At 45.0% G+C, this 23143-nt stretch overlaps 1 protein-coding gene across 2 annotated transcripts in view; it reads left to right on the top strand.

Annotated features, from left to right (window-relative positions):
• The window catches only part of LOC122928385 (proton-coupled amino acid transporter 1-like), an 82347-nt gene extending 64282 nt beyond the window's left edge, over positions 1–18065 (top strand). The window contains exons 11-12 of one of the 2 annotated variants that reach the window (XM_044281170.1): positions 11172–11245; positions 16897–17029. In XM_044281170.1, coding sequence (XP_044137105.1) covers positions 11172–11227 — 56 coding nt within the window. In that variant the 3' untranslated portion in view covers positions 11228–11245; positions 16897–17029. Of the gene's footprint in view, positions 1–11171; positions 11246–16896 lie in introns of both variants that reach the window. The other variant, XM_044281169.1, reaches the window with a different exon arrangement.
• The last annotated feature ends 5078 nt before the right edge of the window (positions 18066–23143 follow it).

Here is a 23143-nt window from a genome sequence, read left to right on the forward strand (position 1 = left end):
GAGCTGCCCAGACAGAAGTGGAAGAGAGCTGGTGGCCGCACCTGAGAAGGTCACAGACAGCACAGTCTGCTGCACACTGTGGCCCACAGGGTCCTTATGCTGTAGTGAGGAGCTGGGTGCTGCAGTCAGGCAGACATTGGCCCCGCCCCCTTCCTCTCTCTCACCGGAGGCCCTGCACTGTGAATGTAATGGCCTCCTCTAGCCTGCTCCTGTGGTTTACTGGTGAGTTCAGAATGTCACCCTCTAATGACCTGACATACCGTATTTTTCGCCGTATAAGACGCACCGGCGTATAAGACGCACCTAGGTTTTTGGGGAGGAAAATAAGAAAAAAAATATTTTGAACTAATTGTGGTCTGTGGGTGATGCACTGTTATGGGGATCTGTGGATGACGCACTGTTATGGGGGATCTGTGGATGACACTTATAGGGGATCCTCTCTGGATGGCGCTGTTATGAGGATCTGTGTATGACAGTTATGGGGGGGATCTGTGGATGACACATATATAGCATCTTATGCTATGTGTCATCCACAGATCCCCTCCATAAGTGTGGGGGTCGCATTTGCTTTTATAATGGGGGTGGGGGTCGCATCTGCATTTATAATGACAGCGGGGCCCGTGCAGTGACTGTATTCTACTACACGGGCCCCGCTTACTGTACAATCATATCCCTAATACCGTAGTTAATTGTTGTGTGCACTGCATGTAAAAGCATAATGAGCGATGATGAGCGCTATTACTTACAATTAGAAGCGCTTGCCGTTCGGAGCAGGGAGGAGGGAGGAGGCAGGAGGCAGGCCGGGAGGACGGGCGCTGGCAGTGTGAGTCATCCGTCATGCGCCCACGCCGCCTGCTTCATTCATGAAGCAGGCGGCTCAGGCGCGTGACGTATGACTCACACTGCCAGCGCCCGTCCTCCCGGCCTGCCTCCTGCCTCCTCCCTCCTCCCTGCTCCGAACGGCAAGCGCTTCTAATTGTAAGTAATAGCGCTCATCATCGCTCATTATGCTTTTACATGCAGTGCACACAACAATTAACTACGGTATTAGGGATATGATTGTACAGTAAGCGGGGCCCGTGTAGTAGAATACAGTCACTGCACGGGCCCCGCTGTCATTATAAATGCAGATGCCGCCCCCAGCCCCTCCTCCCTCACAGCTGATATACCCGCCGCACGGCATCGCGGCGGGTGTATCATTGAAAACTAAGCAAAATCGGCTACATTCGCCGTATAAGACGCACTGCTATTTCCCCCCCACTTTTGGGGGGGAAAAAGTGCGTCTTATACGGCGAAAAATACGGTATGTGCTGCTGGCCCCTCTCTCCTCTCTGTGCTGCAATAAATGACCAGGGCTGCTAGTTGGCAGACGTAACCTGATAGGTACAGGAGGGGAGGCAGCCTGCGGAGGATATACAGGACCTGTCCTCTGCAACCCCCTTCCCCCACTGTAGCTGTTTTTTTTTTTTTCTTTTGTTTTTTTTACTATATGCTGCCTGGAACTAAATTGTCTAAATATAATGTTCTCTATCTCATATCTATCTACCTATGTATCGCCTATCTAGCTATCTATCTCATTATCTAGCTATCTATCTCATTATCTAGCTATCTATCTCATTATCTAGCTATCTATCTCATTATCTAGCTATCTATCTCATTATCTAGCTATCTATCTCATTATCTAGCTATCTATCTCATTATCTAGCTATCTATCTCATTATCTAGCTATCTATCTCATTATCTAGCTATCTATCTCATTATCTAGCTATCTATCTCATTATCTAGCTATCTATCTCATTATCTAGCTATCTATCTCATTATCTAGCTATCTATCTCATTATCTAGCTATCTATCTCATTATCTAGCTATCTATCTCATTATCTAGCTATCTATCTCATTATCTAGCTATCTATCTCATTATCTAGCTATCTATCTCATTATCTAGCTATCTATCTCATTATCTAGCTATCTATCTAGCTATGTAGAACAGAAAATTCCACACTGCTCCCAAAAGTTGTTCAACGGTCGTGTTCTTGAATCACCAATGCAACGTTTCAGTCCTCTTACCAGGACTTTTCTTAAGCCTTATAATACTGTATGAGAAAAGTCCTGGTAAGACGACTGAAACGTCGCATTGGTGATTAAAGAACAAGATCTTTAAACAACTTTTGGGAGCAGCGTCTAATTTTCTGTTCTAGTTACTTGGATGCTGGATCACTTCCAGAGCTGATAGCACAGCGTCACTTACATTGCTCCTGCTGTACCACTTGTGTTTTTTTTTGGGGGGGGGGGGGATCTAATATCTATCTATCTATCTATCTATCTATCTATTTATTGTGACACAGTGAGAGGTTTGGTTTGGGAAAACAGGTATTTTTTTCCCAGTATGTGCTGCTGGTCTGATTTACAGCCAGGTGAGGTCAAATACCGGAGCGGATTTGAAGTGCCGTTCTGGGTTTTGGCAGCACCTGGCTGTCCTTAAATAGGCAGCTGGGCTTAGAAGTGAGGTCTCTGTGTTGGGATCTGGGAGCCTTGTGTCTGGATGAATGCTTGCTACCTGTTTGCCGTGAAAACAGGTTGGTGCTGCTATGCTTAAGGACTCTTTGAGGCAGAATTGCCGCATGGTGTGAATTACCACCATCACCGCAAGGTGACTTTTTTAGTTTGAATATGACTGCTTGTTTTGTCACTTGCCTAAAGTGTGAATAAAACTCTGAACGGTTTGATCCAAAGAACTTGTTGTTGCCGCTATACTGCGTCCGCTAATCCTGTCTACCAGAGCGAAACCCCACAATTGGTGGAGGATGCGGGCAAGAGCAGTGAGGCTTATTTTTGGTTTTTGCATTTTTCAGGCACGGTTGTATGTCGTACATTTAAACCAACTATATTACAACCAGTGCCCCACGACAAAATGGAGGTTGTTGTGAAGACCCTCATGAAGGCTAATCTGCAGCAGCGAGAGACAAACCTGCAGCAACGTGAGACTATTAAGCAGCAGCAGGAGACTAACCAGTTGCTGCTACAACACGTGATGGCTTTGCAGACAGCAGGAGCAACCCCAAGCGTCCACGATGCCCGGAAAGCAGTCTGTGTCGCGATTCCTAAGGTGACCCCGCAGACAACATCGAAACCTATCTGGCGATGTACGAGAAAGTTGCCATCAGGGAAAAACTACCCCGTGACCAGTGGGCTGAGGTTGTCGCACCGTTCCCGGATTTTTATTCCCAGCGGGTGTATTTTGACTTGCCGGACAATAAAGCGGCCGACTACCAGAAAGTAAAGGGTGAGACTGTGGCAAGACTGGGGGTGAATGTGTTGGTCCGGGCCCAGCAGGTGCATCAGCGGGGGTTCAACCCGGCTGAGCCTGCAAGACCCTAGTATTATAACTCTTGCAAAAATTGCTTCAGCCTGACTTGCTGAGTCCCACTTCTATGCTGGATCGTCTGTTAGCCGATATGTTCTGGAGGGCTTTGCCATACCCTCTCCAGCACTGGATCGGTCAGGTGTCTCCTGGCAATGCCATTGAGATGGTGGAACGCTATGAAGCTACCAGGTATCTAAAGGAGGGTTCTGTCGGGAGAGGGGTCGGCAAACCCCGGAAATCTCCACCCCAGGCCCGGAGATTTGAGCCAATAAAACCAGCCCGGGATGTAGCCACGGCAGACCTGGCTCTGATAGTCTGCGGGTGATGTCAGGAGCCTGGCCATGTAAGGGCTAACTGTACCCATCAGGTTGACCCCATGGACACTAACTATAGCTATCGTCAGTCACTATATGCCAGAAGGGTGTGTGCAACAGGTACCCCAGAGTCTCTAGATTACTTGTGCCAGGTGGAAGTGGGAGACGCTCTGCCGGACCCTAGTAAGGGCTACCCTGCTGCGGTCCACTGACTATACTGGCCGGAAAGTCGGGGTGATGTACATCCACGGAGACTTAAAATACTACCTCACTGCAAATGGATGGTCTGGTAGAACAGTTTAACCAAACATTAAAAAATATATTTCTAAAGATAGGAAGGACTGGGACCTCTTTCTGTCTCATGTTCACAGTGCGAGAGGTACCCTAGGCTTCTACTGGGTTCTCGCCCTTCGAACTGCTAAATGGCAGACACCCTTGCGGTCTCTTGAATGTGGCCAAAGAGGTATGGGAACAACAACCCACTCCACAAAAGTGTCATTGAGTACGTTACCCAGATGCAAGATCGGATAGAGACAGTGTTGCCTCTTGTTAGGGAGCATATGGAGGCAGCTCAGCGAGCCCAGAGTCTGGTCTATATTCGGCAGGCTCGGCTCCGGATCTTTAACCCGGGTGATCGGGTTTTGTTTCTGGTGCCGACCGTGGACAGTAAGTTCCTGGCTAGGGGGCAGGGGCCCTACGAGGTACTCGAGAAAATTTGGAGATGTAAACTACATGGTACAACAGCCAGGGTGGCGAAAGCCGGAGCAGGTTTACCATGTGAATTTACTCAAACCGTGGAAAGATAGGGAAACCTGTACAGAAGACAGCCCGCAGCCGGGTTTTCTAAGAGAAGAGGTACCGACCCCTCTGTCTGATGCAAGGGAGCATGTGTTCCTCCGAGATCCATGCCTCATTCATTTTTTAAAAATGTGAGGTAGTCCACACTGTCGTGAGCTAGGCGAGTGCTCTTATCGGTCACAATCTCCCCTGCTGCGCTGAACGTTCTTTCAGATAGGACACTGGACGAGTGGCAAGCTAAGAGTTCCATGGCAAATTGTGGCAGCTCTGGCCACAGGTCAAGCTTGCACACCCAGTAGTCAAGGGGTTCCTCGCTTCTCAGAGCGTCCACATCGGCCATTAACCCGATGTAGTCGGATACCTGTCGGTCTAGGTGTTCCCTAAGGCTGGATCCAGCGGGTGTCTGTCGATGGTTTGGCTGCAAAAATGATCTCCTATCTGAAGTGACCAACAAATATTCAAACCACTCTCTTTTTGCCAGCGTGGTAGGATTGGTACCCGCCCCTGTTTCGCTGTGGGTGGAAATTCCTCTGCCAGTGCCCGCAACAGCAGAATGCAGCATCTCTCGCAGCAAGGCCTGGAAATTCTGCATTCTGACAGCCCTCTGTTATGCTGGTAACATCATGTCCGCCATTTTGTGTTTGTACCGGGGGTCTAAGTACGTTGCCACCCATTACAGGTACTTGACTTTTATGCTTTTTATACGGGGGTCCCTCTTCAAAATTGGAAGCGGTAGAGTGCCCTGGCTCCTGCTCATCGCCCAGGAGTATGTCGTCCTCTGTCTCCTCCCCCCTGCCACGGACAACACCAGGGATCCCCGGAAAGTTTAAAGCCTGCTCTTCTTACTCCTCCGCCTCCCCCCAGCCACCATCCTCCTCTGACTCCTCTTCAGACTCCAGCTGACTTGTCTCAGATGGAGTAGCCCCCCTGGGAATTCATTCAGCACTGCGACTTCCTCATCTTCCTGCTCCTCGACGGCTTGATCAATGACACTATGCAATGCACGCTCCAGAAAGAAGGCATAAGGCACCCTGGCTGCGACTGACTAGTTTGGTGATCTCATCAAATGGCCACAGAAGTCTGCATGCGTCGCACATGAGCAGCCACTGGCACGGTGAAAAAAAAACAAGCTCCCTAGAACCTGTCCTGCCGCAAAGTTCGTACAGGCAGTCGTTAATGGCACGTTTCTGCTGAAGCAGCCTATCAGGCATATACAAGGTGGAGATCCAGCGAGTCGTGCAGTCACAAATCAGACATGGCAAGTGGTGTTGCCGCTGAGCCATGGCCGTGTAAGATCTAAAATGGCTAGAGATTTTCCTGGCCTGGCGCAATACGTCCTGGACCCCGGGGTATTTGGCAACGAATCGCTGCACGACTAAGTTCAGGACGTGTGCCATGTACGGCCTGTGTGTCATTTTGCCCTGCTTAAGCGCGCTCAGCACCATTGTCACACACCACTTTACCAACTGTCAAAGTGAGCGGGGTTAGCCACTGATCGGCCTGTGACCACAGAGCTGAAAGGAGTGCCGGACCGGTGTGGCTCTTGGCTTCCAGGCACAAAAGCCGCAGCACAGCATGGCAACGTCTCACCTGGCACATTGAATAGGTTCTGGGGAGCTTGGGGGGTGCAGCAGAAGAGGCGGTAGCAGTGGAAAAGGAAGAGTCAGCCGAGGAGGAGACGGAGGATGGAGTAGGAGGAGGAGAAGAGGCCTGCATGCAATCTGTGGCGGTAACACCAAATACACACTGGTGCCACGGCGGGTTACATGCTTGATGGCCGTCAGAAGGTTCACCCAGTGGGCAGTAAAGGTTATGTACCTTTCCTGCCCGTGTTTGCTAGACTACTTGTCTGTGGTCAGTTGTATCTTGGCACCGACACTGTGTACCAGAGAGTTGTTAACTTGTCGCTGAACGTGGCCATATAGTTCAGGGATGACCTTCTGGGAGAAGTATTTCCTTCCGGGGACCTCCCACTGCGGTGTGCCAATGGGCACAAATTTTATAAATGCCTCTGAGTCCACCAATTTATATGACAGTAGTTGGCGGGCTAGCAGTTTCGACAAGCCAGCGGTCAGCCGTTGGGCAAGAGGATTTTCCGGCGTCATAATTATTTCTGAACATTTGGACCATGGAAGCCTGCCTTGTGCCAGATGAACATGATGACGGCAAGGTGGAAGGTGGAGTGGAGGACAAATGAGAGGAGAAGAAGAGGCAGGACGTGGAGTGCCGGGAGTTTGGCTTTGTGCATTCTGATGGCATTGCTCCCACTAGGCTCGGAGATGGTAGGCCAGGTGGAGTCTGCTTTTTACCTCCTATGCACTGCGAGTTCTGCCTGTTTCTCCTCCTTCTCCTCTCTATTTGCTGCTCCGTCTCTCTCTAAACTCACCTCCTCTTCCTCTCTTGTGGGCACCCATGTGACGTCCATCGACACGTCATCATTGTCACCTTCACCACCACTGACATTAGAGATCTCATAGTAGGCAGCAACAGCGGGATCACCCTCCTTGGACTGATCTGGGTACTGTCGTCAGACCTCTGGGTGGCAACCGTTGCTACCTCCCTCTTTCTCATCTGATGCCAAGAATGGCTGTGCATCAGTAAGGTCTGGGAATGAATGGGAAAATAATTCCTCTGACTCGAGTGGAGGGGCTATGGTGGTGGTGGTGTCTTTGGAGGTGCACACAGCAGAGCGTGAGGAGGGTGCAGAAGCGGTAGGCTGAGTGAGCCACTCAATCAACTCTAGTGCGCCCTTTGAAGTTATCGCACGCGCCTTCTCCAACTTTCCACTTAGGCTCTGGCCTGGTGCACCTGCCCGACACCTACCATCCCTGCGGAACGGTCTGCTTCTTCCTCTGCCTGTCATTTTCTAAATAACCCTCGGCCTAAGTCCGTAGAGAAGAGCAGTATTTGGTGGAAGAAGGTATATAGCAATAGCTCCCCTCAAACAGTATTTTGTGAAAGAAGGTATATGGCACCCCTCAATCAGTATTTGGCGGCAACGGGTATATAGCACCCCTCAATCAGGATTTTGTGGAAGCAGGTGTATTGCAGCCCTCAATCAGTATTTGGGCGAAGAAGGTATATATCAATAGCACCCCTCAATCAGTATTTAGTGGAAGACGGTATATGGCACCCCTCAATCAGTATTTGGCGGAAACCGGTATATAGCACCCCTCAATCAGGATTTTGCAGAAGAAGATATATCGCAGCCCTCAAGTTTTTTGGGGGGGCAACAGGTATATCACACCCGTTGCAATTAGTTACTCCAATAGCGCTTGTCCCTCTATCTAGCTGCGGTATCGCAGCAGAACCGCACAGAACTGCTGCACAATACAAATACACTATAATATAATTTCTATGTTAGATAATATGTTATAAGTATATCACACCTATCGATAGCACACGATAGTGTTGGGATCTGGGAGCCTTGTGTCTGGATGAAGGCTTGCTACCTGTTTGATGTGAAAACAGGTTGGTTCTGCTATGTTCAAGGGCTCTTTGAGGCAGAACTGCCGTATGGTGTGAATTACCACCACCAACACAGCAAGGTGACTTTTTGCTTGTTTATGACTGCTTGTTTTGTCACTTGCCTAAAGTGTGAATAAAACTCTGAACTGTTTGATCCAAAGAACTTGTTGTTGCCGCTAAACTGCGTCCGCTAATCCTGTCTACCAGAGCGAAACCCCACACTGTCTGTCTGTCTGTCTGTCTATCTATCTCTCTATCTCTCTATCTCTCTCATGTCTGTGTGTCTCTCATGTCTGTCTATCAAGGCTCCCTGCCTGTTGGTAGTCTATAAATTGCTTAGCTACAGTGTGTATCATTTGCATTCCTTATTACTGAGCCATTGCATTTTTATTTAATTTTTTTAAATCTGGCTTTTGAACAGAAACCGTCCGTTCTGTGCATTGCGGACCGCAATTTGTTGTACCCAGTGCACGGGCACCATCCATGCAGTTGCCGCAGACGGAAACAGACCCATTCAACTTGAAAGGGTCCATGATCTGTTCTTTTTTTTTGTTTGTTGTGCGGAGGCACGGAGATTCCACACCGCACCTTCTGGATTGCGGAACCATTTAAGTGAATGGATCCGCATCCGTGATATGGTAAGCACACGGTCTGTGCCCACATATTGCAGACAAGCAATGGCTGTCTGCATGAGCCCTTAGGCTGAGTTCACACTTCAGTTATTTCCATCAATTATTGTGAGCCAAAACCAGATTCAGGTCAAAAACAACTGAAGTGTGAACTGGGACTTACCTGCTTGCTGACACTGGCTCTCGGCTCCGGTGTTCTCCGACCTCTGCTCAGGTCCCTGGATGTCATCATCCATTTTCATGCTGCCTGCAACTAATCGTGGGCCGTGGTGGGGACTTCTCCGTTTGCATCGTGAATAAATGTGACTGTTGATGCAGTACTTCAGAATTTGGGGCCCCGCTTTTAATTTCGCCCAGGGCCACATTTTGTCTAAAACCGGCCCTGGTCACGATACCAACATTTTGATTCAATTGCGATACTCTATACCAGTAATGGCGAACCTTTTACAGACCGAGTGCCCAAACTGCAACACAAAACCCACTTATTTATCGCAAAGTGCCGACACAGCTATTTAACCTGAATACCAATATGGTTTATCTACCTTGTACTTGATCATTTAGCTATAATATCCTACCTGCATTCACTGCGCTGATAAATGGCAGGAAAAGTCTAAGGCCTCTTTCACACTTGCGTTGTCCGGATCCGTCGTGTACTCCATTTGCCGGAATTACATGCCGGATCCGGAGAAACGCAAGTGAACTGAAAGCATTTGAAGACGGATCCGTCTTCAAAATGTGTTCAGTGTTACTATGGCAGCCAGGACGCTATTAAAGTCCTGGTTGCCATAGTAGTAGTGGGGAGTGGGGGAGCAGTATACTTACCGCCCGCGCGGCTCCCGGGGCGCTCCAGAGTGACGTTAGAGCGCCCCACGCGCTACATCACCGGTGCAGACTGTAAACATAAAGGAAGTAACGCCTGGACTGGCCGTACTGGAAACAGCGTGGGATTAAGTGGCAGCTATTTGTTCTTTATTATTTTATCACATTTGTCAGACAACCCCTTTAAACATGGCTTTCTTTATGAAGCTGAACCTGCGGCACTGCTGCATGTGCCAGAAGCAGTTGTACCTGAAGTATCCAGATCTTTAGAAGAGCGTGGCCCTCATGATGTGTCTCCCACACGCTGTGTCGTGTCACCCCAGCAAACTCCTGAACCAGCTGCCAGAATGTCTTTAGCAAAAGTCAGCAAGATCATGGAATATGTAAGAGATAGACCAGGCACTCAAAATATGCAGTCAAAAATAGAGATTAATTAAATATCATTTAATTGAGCTTCCTGAAATAACATGAATTCATAAGGATAGCAGTTTTAAAAACATATACAACATAAATGGCAGCAATAATTCATAAATATAAATCATAAAATAGCAGCATAAACTTTCATAAAACAATTATCTGAGTAACAGCGGTGGGTGCAATTTGTAGCAGCAGTAATTATCAGGGTCCAAATCTATGGAGAACCGCAGTATAGCAAAGTGCAACAGTGCAAATATAGACAAGTCCATGTACTAAACAGAGTGCAACAGTGCAAATATAGACAGCCGCAGTCCATGTACTAAACAAAGTGCAACAGTGCAAATATAGACAGCCGCAGTCCATGTACTAAACAAAGTGCAACAGTGCAAATATAGACAGCCGCAGTCCATGTACTAAACAGAGTGCAACAGTGCAAATATAGACAGCCACAGTCCATGTACTAAACAGAGTGCAACAGTGCAAATATAGACAGCCGCAGTCCATGTACTAAACAGAGTGCAACAGTGCAAATATAGACAGCCGCAGTCCATGTACTAAACAAAGTGCAACAGTGCAAATATAGACAGCCGCAGTCCATGTACTAAACAAAGTGCAACAGTGCAAATATAGACAGCCGCAGTCCATGTACTAAACAAAGTGCAACAGTGCAAATATAGACAGCCGCAGTCCATGTACTAAACAAAGTGCAACAGTGCAAATATAGACAGCCGCAGTCCATGTACTAAACAAAGTGCAACAGTGCAAATATAGACAGCCGCAGTCCATGTACTAAACAGAGTGCAACAGTGCAAATATAGACAGCCACAGTCCATGTACTAAACAGAGTGCAACAGTGCAAATATAGACAGCCGCAGTCCATGTACTAAACAGAGTGCAACAGTGCAAATATAGACAGCCGCAGTCCATGTACTAAACAGAGTGCAGTTACTAGCAGCCAATAATCAAAGTCCAACCTGTGGACAACCGCAATCCATATGTTGGGGCTTTATCAGTGCTGATCCTCCTAGATGTCCGAATATTGCTCTTTGATAATTATATTATCAGTTGTTTTTAGTTCCAGGTAATATTGCCACTGTATTTTAGTGGCAAGCACACAGATTAATGTTGCAAGTCCTTAAAACAGGGAAGACTAAGTGACACAGTGCGGCAATATGCTGCGGTGGCGTCCCACCTCTTGTTGTTACTGTCTCAGTATTACCTTAGTCTGATCGATGTTCCCCTGTCTTTGTGCGGGCTTGGCGATTCGCAATGAACAAGATGTCAGCTGATTGTGCGTTGATCTCAGCTGGTCGTGCGCTTGTTAAAGTTGCCTGTCATCGGAGCTTTTGTTTCTCTCCAAAGATTGTCGGTCCTCCGATATGGCTGTCTTTACTTCGGATCCAGAGGGACTTCTTTAACCAGCATGCCGTTGCAAGGTATAAACCATACGCGTTTCGGGGATGTTACAAATAACCCCTTCCTCAGTGGATCCACTGAGGAAGGGGTTATTTGTAACATCCCCGAAACGCGTATGGGTTTATGCTGCTATTTTATGAATTATTTATATTTATGAATTATTGCTGCCATTTATGTTGTATATGTTTTAATACTGCTATCCTTTATGAATTAATGTTATTTCAGGAAGCTCAATTAAATGATATTTAATTCATCTCTATTTTTGAGTGCCTGGTCTATCTCTTACATATTGATCATTTCCCTGTGGCTGGGTGGGTCACTCAGACCAAGAGCACCTGATCCAAATTATTCAGCTGTAGCGATCCACAGATACCTTGCTTGTTAAGATCATGGCCTCTATGGCCTCCCTAAATGATACGATATTGAACCTTATATTTTTTTATATATCTTCCAAAATGCCTTAAACCTGTAAACAAGCCATTAGTTTACTATATTGTGTATTTGTTCTTCAGACTGGCTATGCTTTGCCCTTTTGCCCTAGGCCCAGAGATGTAATGTATCACTTCCCCAGCTTGACTATGGCTTCCTGGCCTGCCTCAGTTCTAGTTAGCAGTCTTCGCTCTTCTCAAGCTCTTCCAGACCTAAGAGCACCAGGTTTGGCCTAATGTGCCTTCTGAGTGTTCCGTCTTTCAGACTAACCCACCGAGCAGCCACTAAAGCCACTGGTGCAGAAAGAGAGAGTGATCTTATTTGACAGGTCAGCCCCTTTTCAGTGGTGTAGGGGAAACCAATGAATATTTGATGGCTCCTCTGCTGTGTGTATAATTCAGGAGAATGAGCAAATTAGAGACTTCTCCAGTTACCGATGCCTTAGCCAGCCTTTTAAACTGGCTTTTCTGGGTCTTAAAGGGACTGGCCAAGAACTTGGTCTGGTTTTTAGTCAGTTTTTGGGTGACCCAATGCAAAGTTTGCTAAGGCAATCTGTGAAAAGAATTCTGCATTATTTTTCATCAGTGGTCTGTCAATGATATTCCCTGGTACTAGGAGAACTGGACGCAAATTACTACATATTTCTTAATGTTTTTTAGATGTTAAGGAAAACTGAAGGACATTGGTGAAATTTGATGCACTATGAAATATTGCTGTGTCTATAGAGAGCAATTCCCAGAATCCCACAGACCTCTGAACCCCACATGTAACCTCTTTTTGTGTCAGAATTTCTCTCAATCCCATTATGAGGCTGTCAGGGTTGATGTGTAGATGAAATGCTAGCACCACGAGTTGGTCTCCTTGCCGCTCGCCTTGTCGCTTCCCATAGAGTGAGTTTTCAATTATTGTATTGATTAACGCCTTTCTCTCCTTTTCCCCTTCCCCTTTCTTTTGGACAGCTCTTTATTTCAGCTAGAGCATGACATTAATCTTCATATTGCAGTTTAAAGTAGAGCGTTTCCTAGTGAATATTCATGACTCTGGACCTATAGAAGGTGAAACTCTAAAGTTTCCAGGATGACTTTGAGAAACCGTCCAGAAACCAATTTCTACATTTGACATTCAAAATTGTGGTTATTTTCTTAATAGCAGATATTAAAAGTACTGAACATTAGTCACCATGATCAAGGGGATACTAAACGGAAAAATAAAACGTGCATAGCTCGAAAACGAGGCCAAAGATACAGTAAGTCAATGGAGGCGTTAATTGGCACCATTGAAATGCTGAGAACTGTGTAACATTGTAGTCAAAGGGTCCATGATTTTATCCATGATAACATTGTAAAGATCTCAGATCTGGGGCCTCCTTTTTTCATATATAACAATTCTGATCACTGTGTCGAAGACTGTTGAAAGGCTAAGGTTAGGCTACTTTCACACTCGCGTTTTGGGCGGATCCGTCACAATAATACAACCGCATGCATCCTTCATGAACGGATCCGTTTGTATTATCTGTAACATAGCCAAGACGGATCCGTCATGAACTCCATTTAAAAGTCATTGGGAGACGGATCCGTTTTCTCTGGCACAATAGAAAACGGATCCCATTGACTTACATTGTGTGTCAGGACGGATTCATTTGGCTTCGTTTCGTCAAGCGGACAGCAAAACGCTGCAGCAAGCAGCGTTTTGGTGTCTGCCTCCAGAGCGGAATGGAGACTGAACGGAGGCAAACTGATGCATTCTGAGCGGATCCTTTTCCATTCAGAATGCATTAGGGCAAACTGATCAGTTTTAGACTGCTTGTGAGAGCCCTGAGCGGATCACACAAGCGGAAAGCCAAACGCCAGTGTGATAGTAGCCTAAGGCCTACACTGTGAGTTTGGCTACAACAAGTCTCATGGACAAAGTGTAGCTCTACCTTCATCACATTTAATGAAGATCAATAAGGTTGTGTGGCGGCCTAAAAGTTTCTATGATACTGCCACAACAGTTGTAAGAAATCAAAAAGACTTTTTAAATTGTCGCAATAGTAAAACTGTCTACAGATTCATTTACATAAGAAAGCACGCCCACTTTCAGAAAACTGGCGAGCATAGTGCAAAACAGAAAAAAGTAGCAAATTTTTGTGCAGTTTTAGCGATTGCGCAAAAATTCGCGACTTTTTCACTACATTATTCTGACTTGAGCTAATGCTAAATCTGGCCCATTGACTTTAATGGGTGACCAAATGTAGTATCAAAAACCCATAATAAATGTGAATTCCTATGGCCACCTATGTATCTGGTTATTACCATCTTTAGAAGGGTGTGTAGGAAATCTAAAGCTTGACAATACACGATGGATGATTTTGGGTAGAAGAACACGCTATAATCACTCACGACTCCGTCATCATAGTAATGGGGAGTCCACATGTTCTGCAGTCTCCTTTCCTTCTGCATTAAGTGATTGCAGTGAGCAGAGCTTCTTTTCCTGCACTGTCTCCCATGACTTGTCCGGGCAGTGACCGCAGCGGCCTTTATCCATTAGGTACTGACGGGATTTTCTCATCCACGTGCGTTACCTGGTAATCCACTTCACTTGATTACTTGCTGACTCCCAATGGAACTTATAGAATGAGAGGCCAAAGACCTGGTTTTCATTTCTTTTTATTTTGCATAATGCATTTACTGTAGTTTTTTTTTGTTTTACGGTTTCTTTTGAAGGACCTATACCTAATTATACATATGTTTTTTTGTTTTTTTTATATAAATTTCCATGAACATTTAAAGAGCATCTGTCAGCAGATTTGTGCCTTTAAAACTGGCTGACCTGTTGCATGTGCAATTGGCAGCTGAAGGCGTCTGTGTTGGTCCTATCTTCTTATGTGACTGCACTGCTGAGAAGAATCATTGTTTAAGGGTACCTTCACACTAGCGTTATTCTTTTCCGGTCTTGAGTTCCGTCACAGGAGCTCATTACCGGAAAAGAACTGATCAGTTTTATCCTAATGCATTCTGAATGGAGAGCAATCTGTTCAGGATGCATCAGGATGTCTTCAGTTCAGTCTTTTTGCCTTTTCAAGACGGAGATAATAATGCGGTTTTATCTCTGTCGAAAATTCCGGAACACTTGCCGGCATTTTTACCGTTGAAATGCATTAATGCCGGATCCGGCCCCGAGTGTTCCGGCAAAACGGAAAAAAATAAATAAATGCCAGATCCGTTTTTCCGGATGGCACTGAAGAGACTGATCCGGCATTTCAATGCATTTGTCATACGGATCAGCATCCTGATCCATCTGACAAATGCCATCAGTTTGCATACGTTTTGACGGATCCGGCAGGCAGTTCCAGTGATGGAACTGCCTGCCGGAATCCACTACCGCAAGTGTGTAAGTACCCTAATATGAGCAAATGAGCCTCTAGGAGCAATGTGGGCGTTGTCGTTATACCTAAATGCTCTGCTCTCTCTGCAACTGCCGCACCCTCTGCACTTTGATTGACTGGGCCAGACAGGCATCATCATGCCATAATGGAAGCACTCGTTAGTATTCGCCCCACAAGACGCACTGACATTTTCCCGCTACTTTGGGTGGAAAAAGTGCGTCAGTTTTTAAAAGACTGACACAAACGTATTGAAATGTATGCAAATATGTTAATGACGGCCACAAAATTGCATACATCTGTGTTTGTTTGTTTTTTCCTTTTTTTTTTATACTGTGTGTCTAAACAACATATCTGCTTGACGTACAGCAAAAATGAGGTGTGAACAGGCCCTAAGGCTGGGTTCACATTACATTTTTGTCAAACATTTATGTTGATGGATGCCTCTGACAGGTGCCATACAGTGACATCTGTCTCTATAGAGTGTCATCGTAAAAAATGTATATGTTAACGTATAAGTTGGCCTTTGCAGGATGGAAAAGCGTGGGTACATGCGTCCTGCAAAATGTATACGTTAATGTGTATAATGAAGTAATATTTTTTACAATGAAAATCGATAACAAAAACATGTGAACCCAGCTGTAAATAAGTGTTTATGAGCCGACAGGATAGTACAGATAAAGCTACTTTCACACTCACGTTTTGGGCGGATCTGTCATGGATCTGCAAAAAAGGATCCGTTACAATAATACAACCGTCTGCATCAGTCATGAACGGATCCGTTTGTATTATCTGTAACATAGCAAAGACGGATCCGTCTAGAACACCATTGAACATCAATGGAGGACGGATCAGTTTTCTATTGTGCCAGATTGTGTCAGCCGTTTGGCTCAGTTTCGTCAAGCGGACAGCAAAACACCTCAAGCAGCGTTTTGGTGTCGGCCTCCAGAGCGGAATGGTGACGGAATTGAGGCAAACTGATGCATTCTGAGCGGATCCTTTTCCATTCATAATGCATTAGGGCAAAACTGATCCGTTTTAAACCACTTGTGAGAGCCCTGAACGGATCTCGGAAACGTAAAGCCAAAACACTAGTGTAAAAGTAGCCTAAGAGCCCTGTTTCAAACACTCGGTGAAGCCGCCATGTGAAAATGCCCTCCTGTACAGCAACCAAATAACACAAAAAAAGAAGCTATTGACCACAGTAATAATACAATGGTAAAAATTAGTCACAGAAGGAAATGTAGCAACACTACAGGATCTGTGAGAAAATGAGAATAGAAATTTAATAAGTACCACCAGCCGGGCAATGCCAACTAGGCAGCATGGCCAAACTGTGCTAGAGTACAATACCAACCGGCGTAAAAACTGTCAAAGAACTCCTTTGGGCGCAGCTTTTTGCTCTTCCGAATAAAAGGGAAGGCCCAGTCATTGCATCATTGTCTGTACATGGCAACCTCCATACAGTAGCAGGTAATGGGGATAATAAGTATGGCAGACATATACTGGAGCAATATCTGGGTGATGGGAGTATACAGTGAGAAGAAGCATAAAATGGCGTATATAGGAATGTATATGTGATCTCCTGAAATGGTAACCCATAGTCAACCTTTAGGCCAATTTCACACACGGGTATGAGCGGTCAAAGTGCATCCATGTGAGTACAGTTCAATGGGGACTGGAGCTGACAGCATCACAGATCACTATGATGCCGCGGTCGGTTCAGGAGATGTCATCACATGGACGTACCTTCCAGCCATCTGGAACTGGTAGAGCATTACCATATATATCCTGCTTGGTGGTGGAACATAATGTTACTGACATGTTTATCAGTATAGTCATGTGTGAAACTTTCTGACATTTGCATTTACTCCCCAGGTGTCTTGGCAATCCTCATTCCTCGGCTGGACCTGGTCATCTCACTGGTGGGATCCATCAGCAGCAGTGCACTGGCTCTCATCATTCCACCTCTCCTGGAAATAGCCACTTACTACTCAGAATGTCTTAGCCGTTGGGTCATAGCCAAGGACATTATCATCAGTCTTGTGGGCTTCATAGGGTTTGTTCTCGGGACCTATGTGACCCTATGGGAGCTCATTGTGTCAGATTCCAGTGCAGGTCACGTCAATGCCACTTTATACGCAGTGCAATGAGGCACAGAGCTCCATGTCTTGGTTCCACGAATGTTCCATCTATATATTTTTGGTCTCAATATTAGTGAATGTATTTATTTTACCTGGTGGCTGCCAAATATGCTACACCTGTGGTAAGTGTCCAGCCGTGTAAAATGAGTCGGAGCATTGTCTTCTTGCTCCATGAGAGGTGTACTTTTCTTCTGTTGCTCTCACCCAAAAAATGACTAATACTGCCAATTCTGTTCCAAAAAATGAGGATTTATGTTTAATGTAAGAAATACACAAGGATAGTTCTATTATTACATAGTTAATTATGAAAATGTCTTTCCTAACCTAAATAATTGATAACCCTCAGTGTTATTTTAGATGAGCATCTAGCCCTTTTTAAATGCTGCCATTGTATGTGCTGCTACTACCTCTTGGGGTAGCCCATTCCATAGTTTGACTACTCGAACTGTAAAAAATCCTTTCCTGTATCGATGTCTACAAGATTCCCATTACAAAAAAAAGTTTTTTGGGTGTACAGGATAACTTTTCTCTTAAAAGGACTGTGATCCTAGTACTTTACCAATCTGTATGGGCTGTTAAAACCCAATATGCTCATCTGATAACAGCAGGGGAAGCTGTGGACATTTTCCCTGGCATGGCACCTGGACATGGTCATACATTGCTTTCGCTTAAAGAAAGGGGTTCCAAGTGGGGAAGTGCCCCTTTGTTATCTACAATACGGTATATATTAAGGGGTGGTCCATATAGAACACTCTTTTAAAGGACATCCGTCAGTAGATTTGTTCCTATGAAACTGGCGGACCTGTTACATGTGTGCTTGGAATCTGAAGGCATCTGTGTTGGTCTCATGGTCATATGTGCCCACATGGCCGAGAAAAATGATGTTTTGTTATATGCAAATGAGCCTTTAGGTGCAAAGGGGGTGTTGCCTTTACTCCTAGAGGCTCTGCTCTCTCTGCAACTGCCATGCGCTCTCCACTTTGACAGGGCCAGGTGTGATGACTTTTTCAATGTCTGGCCAATCAAAGTGGAGAGGGTGCAGCAGTTGCAGAGAGAGCTGAGCCTTTAGGTGTAATAGAAACGTCCTCGTTCTTAGAGGCTTATTTGCATATGTTAAAATATAATTTTTCTCAGCAATGTGGGCACATAAGAACATGGGACCAACACAGATGCCATCAGCTGCCAAGTGTACATTGTACAGGCCAGACAGTTTAATAGGTACAAATCTGCTGACAGATGGTCTTTAAATAAAATTTACTTGGGCTACATGGAGTGAATAGAATGACAAGTCTTGGAATAGGAAGTGCATTGGTGAATAATGGCAAAAGTGCTCTGTTCCCCTTTACTGCAGAACCGTGGTGAGTAGGTTGAATGAAGGAGAATTTGAACTTTCACGTGACTTCTCAATTCAAGTCTATGGGACTGCCAGAGTGCTCAGCAGTTTTATTATCCCCATAGACTTTAAATGGAGCAGCATCAGGTACTTTCATCTGCTTTTCATAGTGGATAGGTGATAAATGTCAGTTATGGGAATACCCCTTTAAATGTTTTTTCCAGGATTTTTATATTGATAGCTTATCCAAATGATGTGTTGGACACCCAGCATTCCTGCAGATCATAAACAATTTGGGAATAGTTCCGGCGGTGGAACTACACAGCACTATCCATTGTGGAGTGGAAGGAGCTGGTTACTGAGGCTCCTGAACAGCTTTCTGGTGTGTCCTACCCCCGCCGATCTCATATTGATCCTGCGGATAGTCTGGCAATATAAAAATTCCAGAAAGTCCCTTTAAATTAAAAAACTGGAATTACCATTTCTAACGCCATTATGTTAAACAAAACCAGCGGATCTCTTTGGGGCCCCTGACAGGGGTTCAGAGACGCTAACATCATCAAATTGCTGCTTGAACTATATAAAAGTTATATTTTATAACTGCTCACAATGCCAGAAATCTTAGACGGTTCCTTCACCACACTTGGGCAACCTAGTAATTCATGGTGTCCATATTCTAAGAAGTTGTGGTTCAGCTCCCCCCCCCCAAAAGGGTTATATGGGACTAAAAAATGGCAATTTTTTTCCAAACCTGATCCAATTGTGGCACGGTTCACTTAAAAGGTGCAATACTATGGAAAGCCCGTTGCCAAGAGTGGCGGTGTTGCTGAAAGTAACAGCGTTATTTTCCCTCATGAGCCTTCATAACAGTAAATAGAATTTATTTTTAGTGATATATTTTTTTTTTTATATGTTTAATCTTTTGTAAATTGTAGTTAATATTGCTTCTATTCTCATTCTTTAGAGATTAGAAAAGGTCTGCTGTTTATTTAAAAAAAACTGTGCCAGTCCTGTCTATAGGCTGTGTTTGGTATTGAAGCTCAGCCCCATTCAGATTAATGGGGTGCTGCTGCATTACCAGACTCTGCCTATGGAGAGGCACTTTTTTTGGGGGGAAAACTCAAATCACATTTAGGTAAATGCTACACGGCGACACTGGTCGCGAACAAGATCGCTGAGTACCGGTGATCCCATAGAAATGAATGGGATCGCCGCAGGAGTAACAAGAAATCCAGCCGTGTTGGATTTCTTGCGACTGCCGCAGCTATCCCATTCATTTATTTGGGATCACCGTTACTCAGCAATCCTGACCAGTGTCGCTGCATAGCCCTTGCCTTAATAAAGCGCTCCAGTATTCCCCTGGAGCTAAAATATCTTGTAATCGATAAAAAAAAAAAATTGTAGTAAATATAGATTAACTTCCCTTTTTGAATGTAAGGATGTGTCTACATGAGTGTTCAGCCGGATCCGCAATACACGGGCACTGTTCCGTGTGCATTCTGCATCACAGATGCGGACCCATTCACTTCAATAGGTCCGCAAATCCGGAGATGCGGAACGGAATCATGTAACGGAACCCTACGGAAGCACTACGGAGTGCTTCCATGGGGTTTCGTCCCGTACTTCCGTTCCGCAAAAAGATAGAACATGTCCTATCTTTTTGCGGAAAGGCCGGATCGCGGACCCATTAAAGTGAATGGGTCCGCGATCCGCTGCGGCTGCTGCACGATGGGTGTTCGTGCATTGCAGCCCGCATTTTGTGATGGACCATGACAGAATTTTTTTTTTCCAGGACAGGTTCCAATGTAATGCAGTGTACCACATGCCAAAACTGCATGTTTTTTTTTTTTTTTTTTTTTTTACCGAAAATTGCCATGTTTTTGCAATGCAGTTTTTGGCTGCACAGTATTTACATTTTGTTAATCATATTTTACCTGTGAAAACCACACGGACACAGTAACCACACTGTGGCAATTCACAGTGAAGCTTGCGCGGTTTTGCCACATGGTGATTGTCTGCGTGGCATACAGCTACTGTGTGTGAACTCTGCCTTAGGCCTCATGTACACAACTGTTGTTCGGGTCCGCATCCGAGCCGCAGTTTTTGCAGCTCGGATGTGGACCCATTCACTTCCATGGGGCCGCAAAAGATGAGGACAAGAATAGGCATTTCTACAATGGGCCGCCCGTTCCGTTCCGCAAATTGCGGAAGGCACACGGGTGGCTTCCGTTTTTTGTGGATCCGCAGTTTGCGGACTGCAAAAAACGGCATGGTCGTGTGCATGAGGTCTTATTCTGTTAAAAAGAAAAAAAATGTGTATGTGTATATTTTTTTTTTTTATTTCTCTCTTGGTCGCCATGATAGGTAATGTGCCGTAGCTTTGTCCGTGGTTATGAAGCTCTGCAGACTGGCAATCCAATCCCTATTTAGTAGTGAGCACTACAGTATGGCAGGTCGTCTTTAATCATCTCACTTAATTTCCTGCTTGAGCCTTTGAAGTGCTGGAATGTAATCTACATTTTGATTGTCTGTAAAGCTGCGATGGAATACATTAACAATGGTGTGGTCAGACATGGAATTCATGGGAAAACTAACTATTATTCAGCTAAAGGGCCTTGTGAATGGAAAAGTAGTTGAATGTTTGTGTGTCTGACATTTTGATGCCAGGGTTTGTAACCTCCATCTTTACATCTCCCAGTAGGACTGCTTTCACACCGTTTTTGTAGAGTCCTGGCTCATATGTCTAGTGCACCCATAGGCCCCCATTCACCCGATGGAGACCAAAAGAGGGCATTGGTATAACTCTTTTGTATGGCAAAAAGCTGTTCCATGCAGAGGCATTCAGTAGAAATGTGTAGCACATGGTATACATGGGAGCCTATGGGCGATGGACGCCCTTGTAGGCTACTGTTGGAGGCATACGCCAGGAAATCCTTCCCCCACCCAGTGACATTGTGAATGCCAGCTGTAGGGACCTTTCTTTCAGATGCGGTGTGGCACCTGTTTATGGATTGAGCCTAGTAGGATAGCTCAGTTCAATTGTAGTGAATGAGGTTGAGCTGCAATGCCACTCGCAACCATTGGACAGGTGTGGCACTGTTTTTGGAAGAAAATAGCCTTGTTTTTCTAATCCCTGCATAACCCCCTTACCTGGGCTTTTATGCTGTCATTGTAATGCATTGTACTCTACGCTTCCTGCTATCAGACGCCAATGTATGTACTCCCTAACTATTATATGTTTGTTGCAATCCGCCTTGAAGATGTTACTATGTGAGGGCTGACTGAAGGCCTCCACACGTTACACTATTGGCGGCCAATCCCAATATTTTCTGGCAAATGTTGGTGGAGGGAAGGAACAGGTGCATTCACTTTCAACGTCTCCTCCTTTGAGATAAGCTTCCGCAGTGGGGCTACATAGCCCCCCGATTAGCTGGAAAAAAAAATCTCCATATGAGCAGCAACACAGACTCCCATTGGACGCTGCGCTTATTGTAAATGACTCATTTACTTTCCTAGTCTATTACAGAATTTGGACTACAAGTGATGTTTACAATCTCTTATACTTTTTACATATGGTGCAAAACTGAGCAGCTATGGTCACGTGGAGATAATTCTACGCATGCTGTAATACGCTGGCTTCTGTGCACGCTATACTGCACACATGTGTTAACAGAAGCCTTAAAGGGATACTTGTTTACCACTAACAACCTAATCACAGCAACTTATAGACTGCTACTAGGGAATCTGTTAAGGGGAGGGGTCCATACATATCCATATGGTATGTCCTGAGGTATTCATACACTCCTATGGTATGATATGTCCTGAAATATTCATAAACCCATGTGGCATGCCCCATCTCTGATTGTAGGTAGCACTATATTTAGTGCCAAGGGAATAATCAGGTATTAACTTGTTTGATTTGGAAATCTTGTGTTAAGAAAGGCTTTCCTGATCCCACAGGTTGGTAATGCAATTTTGTTAGTTGAGCCTTGTGGTTAAAACATTAAGACAACTACTCCTCAGAATAGCTTCTTTCGTGCGTCTCTCTCAAACTCCACCGGTTTCACCATTGACATTTTAGTTTACGATTGCATTTTACTCATTTCTGGCTAAAAATCACTATTTCAGTTGACCTTTATTAAAAATATTGAGCCATTCTGTCACAAAGGGTTGACTAGTTTTCTAGCTGTGTGACTGGTACTTTCACTTTCTGCTGTTCATCTAATAACCCTTATCTCTAGTTTACTAAGAGGTCATAAACACTTATTTAAAACACAATATTATCAGTAAGATAAGAACTATAATATAATGAGTGTTTATAACGTCAGAGAGCAGACATAAGGAGTCTGGCTGCTTGTGATCTGACAGAAAAGACAGAAGATCCAAATCGTTCTGCTAGAGCTCTGTACAGAAAAGAGGACGCCATATTTTTAATAAAAACCAATTGAAAAAATTATTTTTAGCTCAAAATAAGTGCAATGTAATAAAATATATATATATATAATTGCCCCCAAAGGTGTACATAGCCTTTTAGGGCCCTTCTCTCTTGGGTGGCAAAAGAACCTAAAATGGAGGCTCATTCTGTCCGCCATTGTCAGTTGATGTGGAGAGGTAACACAGTTGAGTTTGATACAGCTCTTCATGATGT

The sequence above is a fragment of the Bufo gargarizans genome, chromosome 2 (genome assembly GCF_014858855.1).
Source record: "Bufo gargarizans isolate SCDJY-AF-19 chromosome 2, ASM1485885v1, whole genome shotgun sequence".
NCBI lineage: Eukaryota > Metazoa > Chordata > Amphibia > Anura > Bufonidae > Bufo > Bufo gargarizans.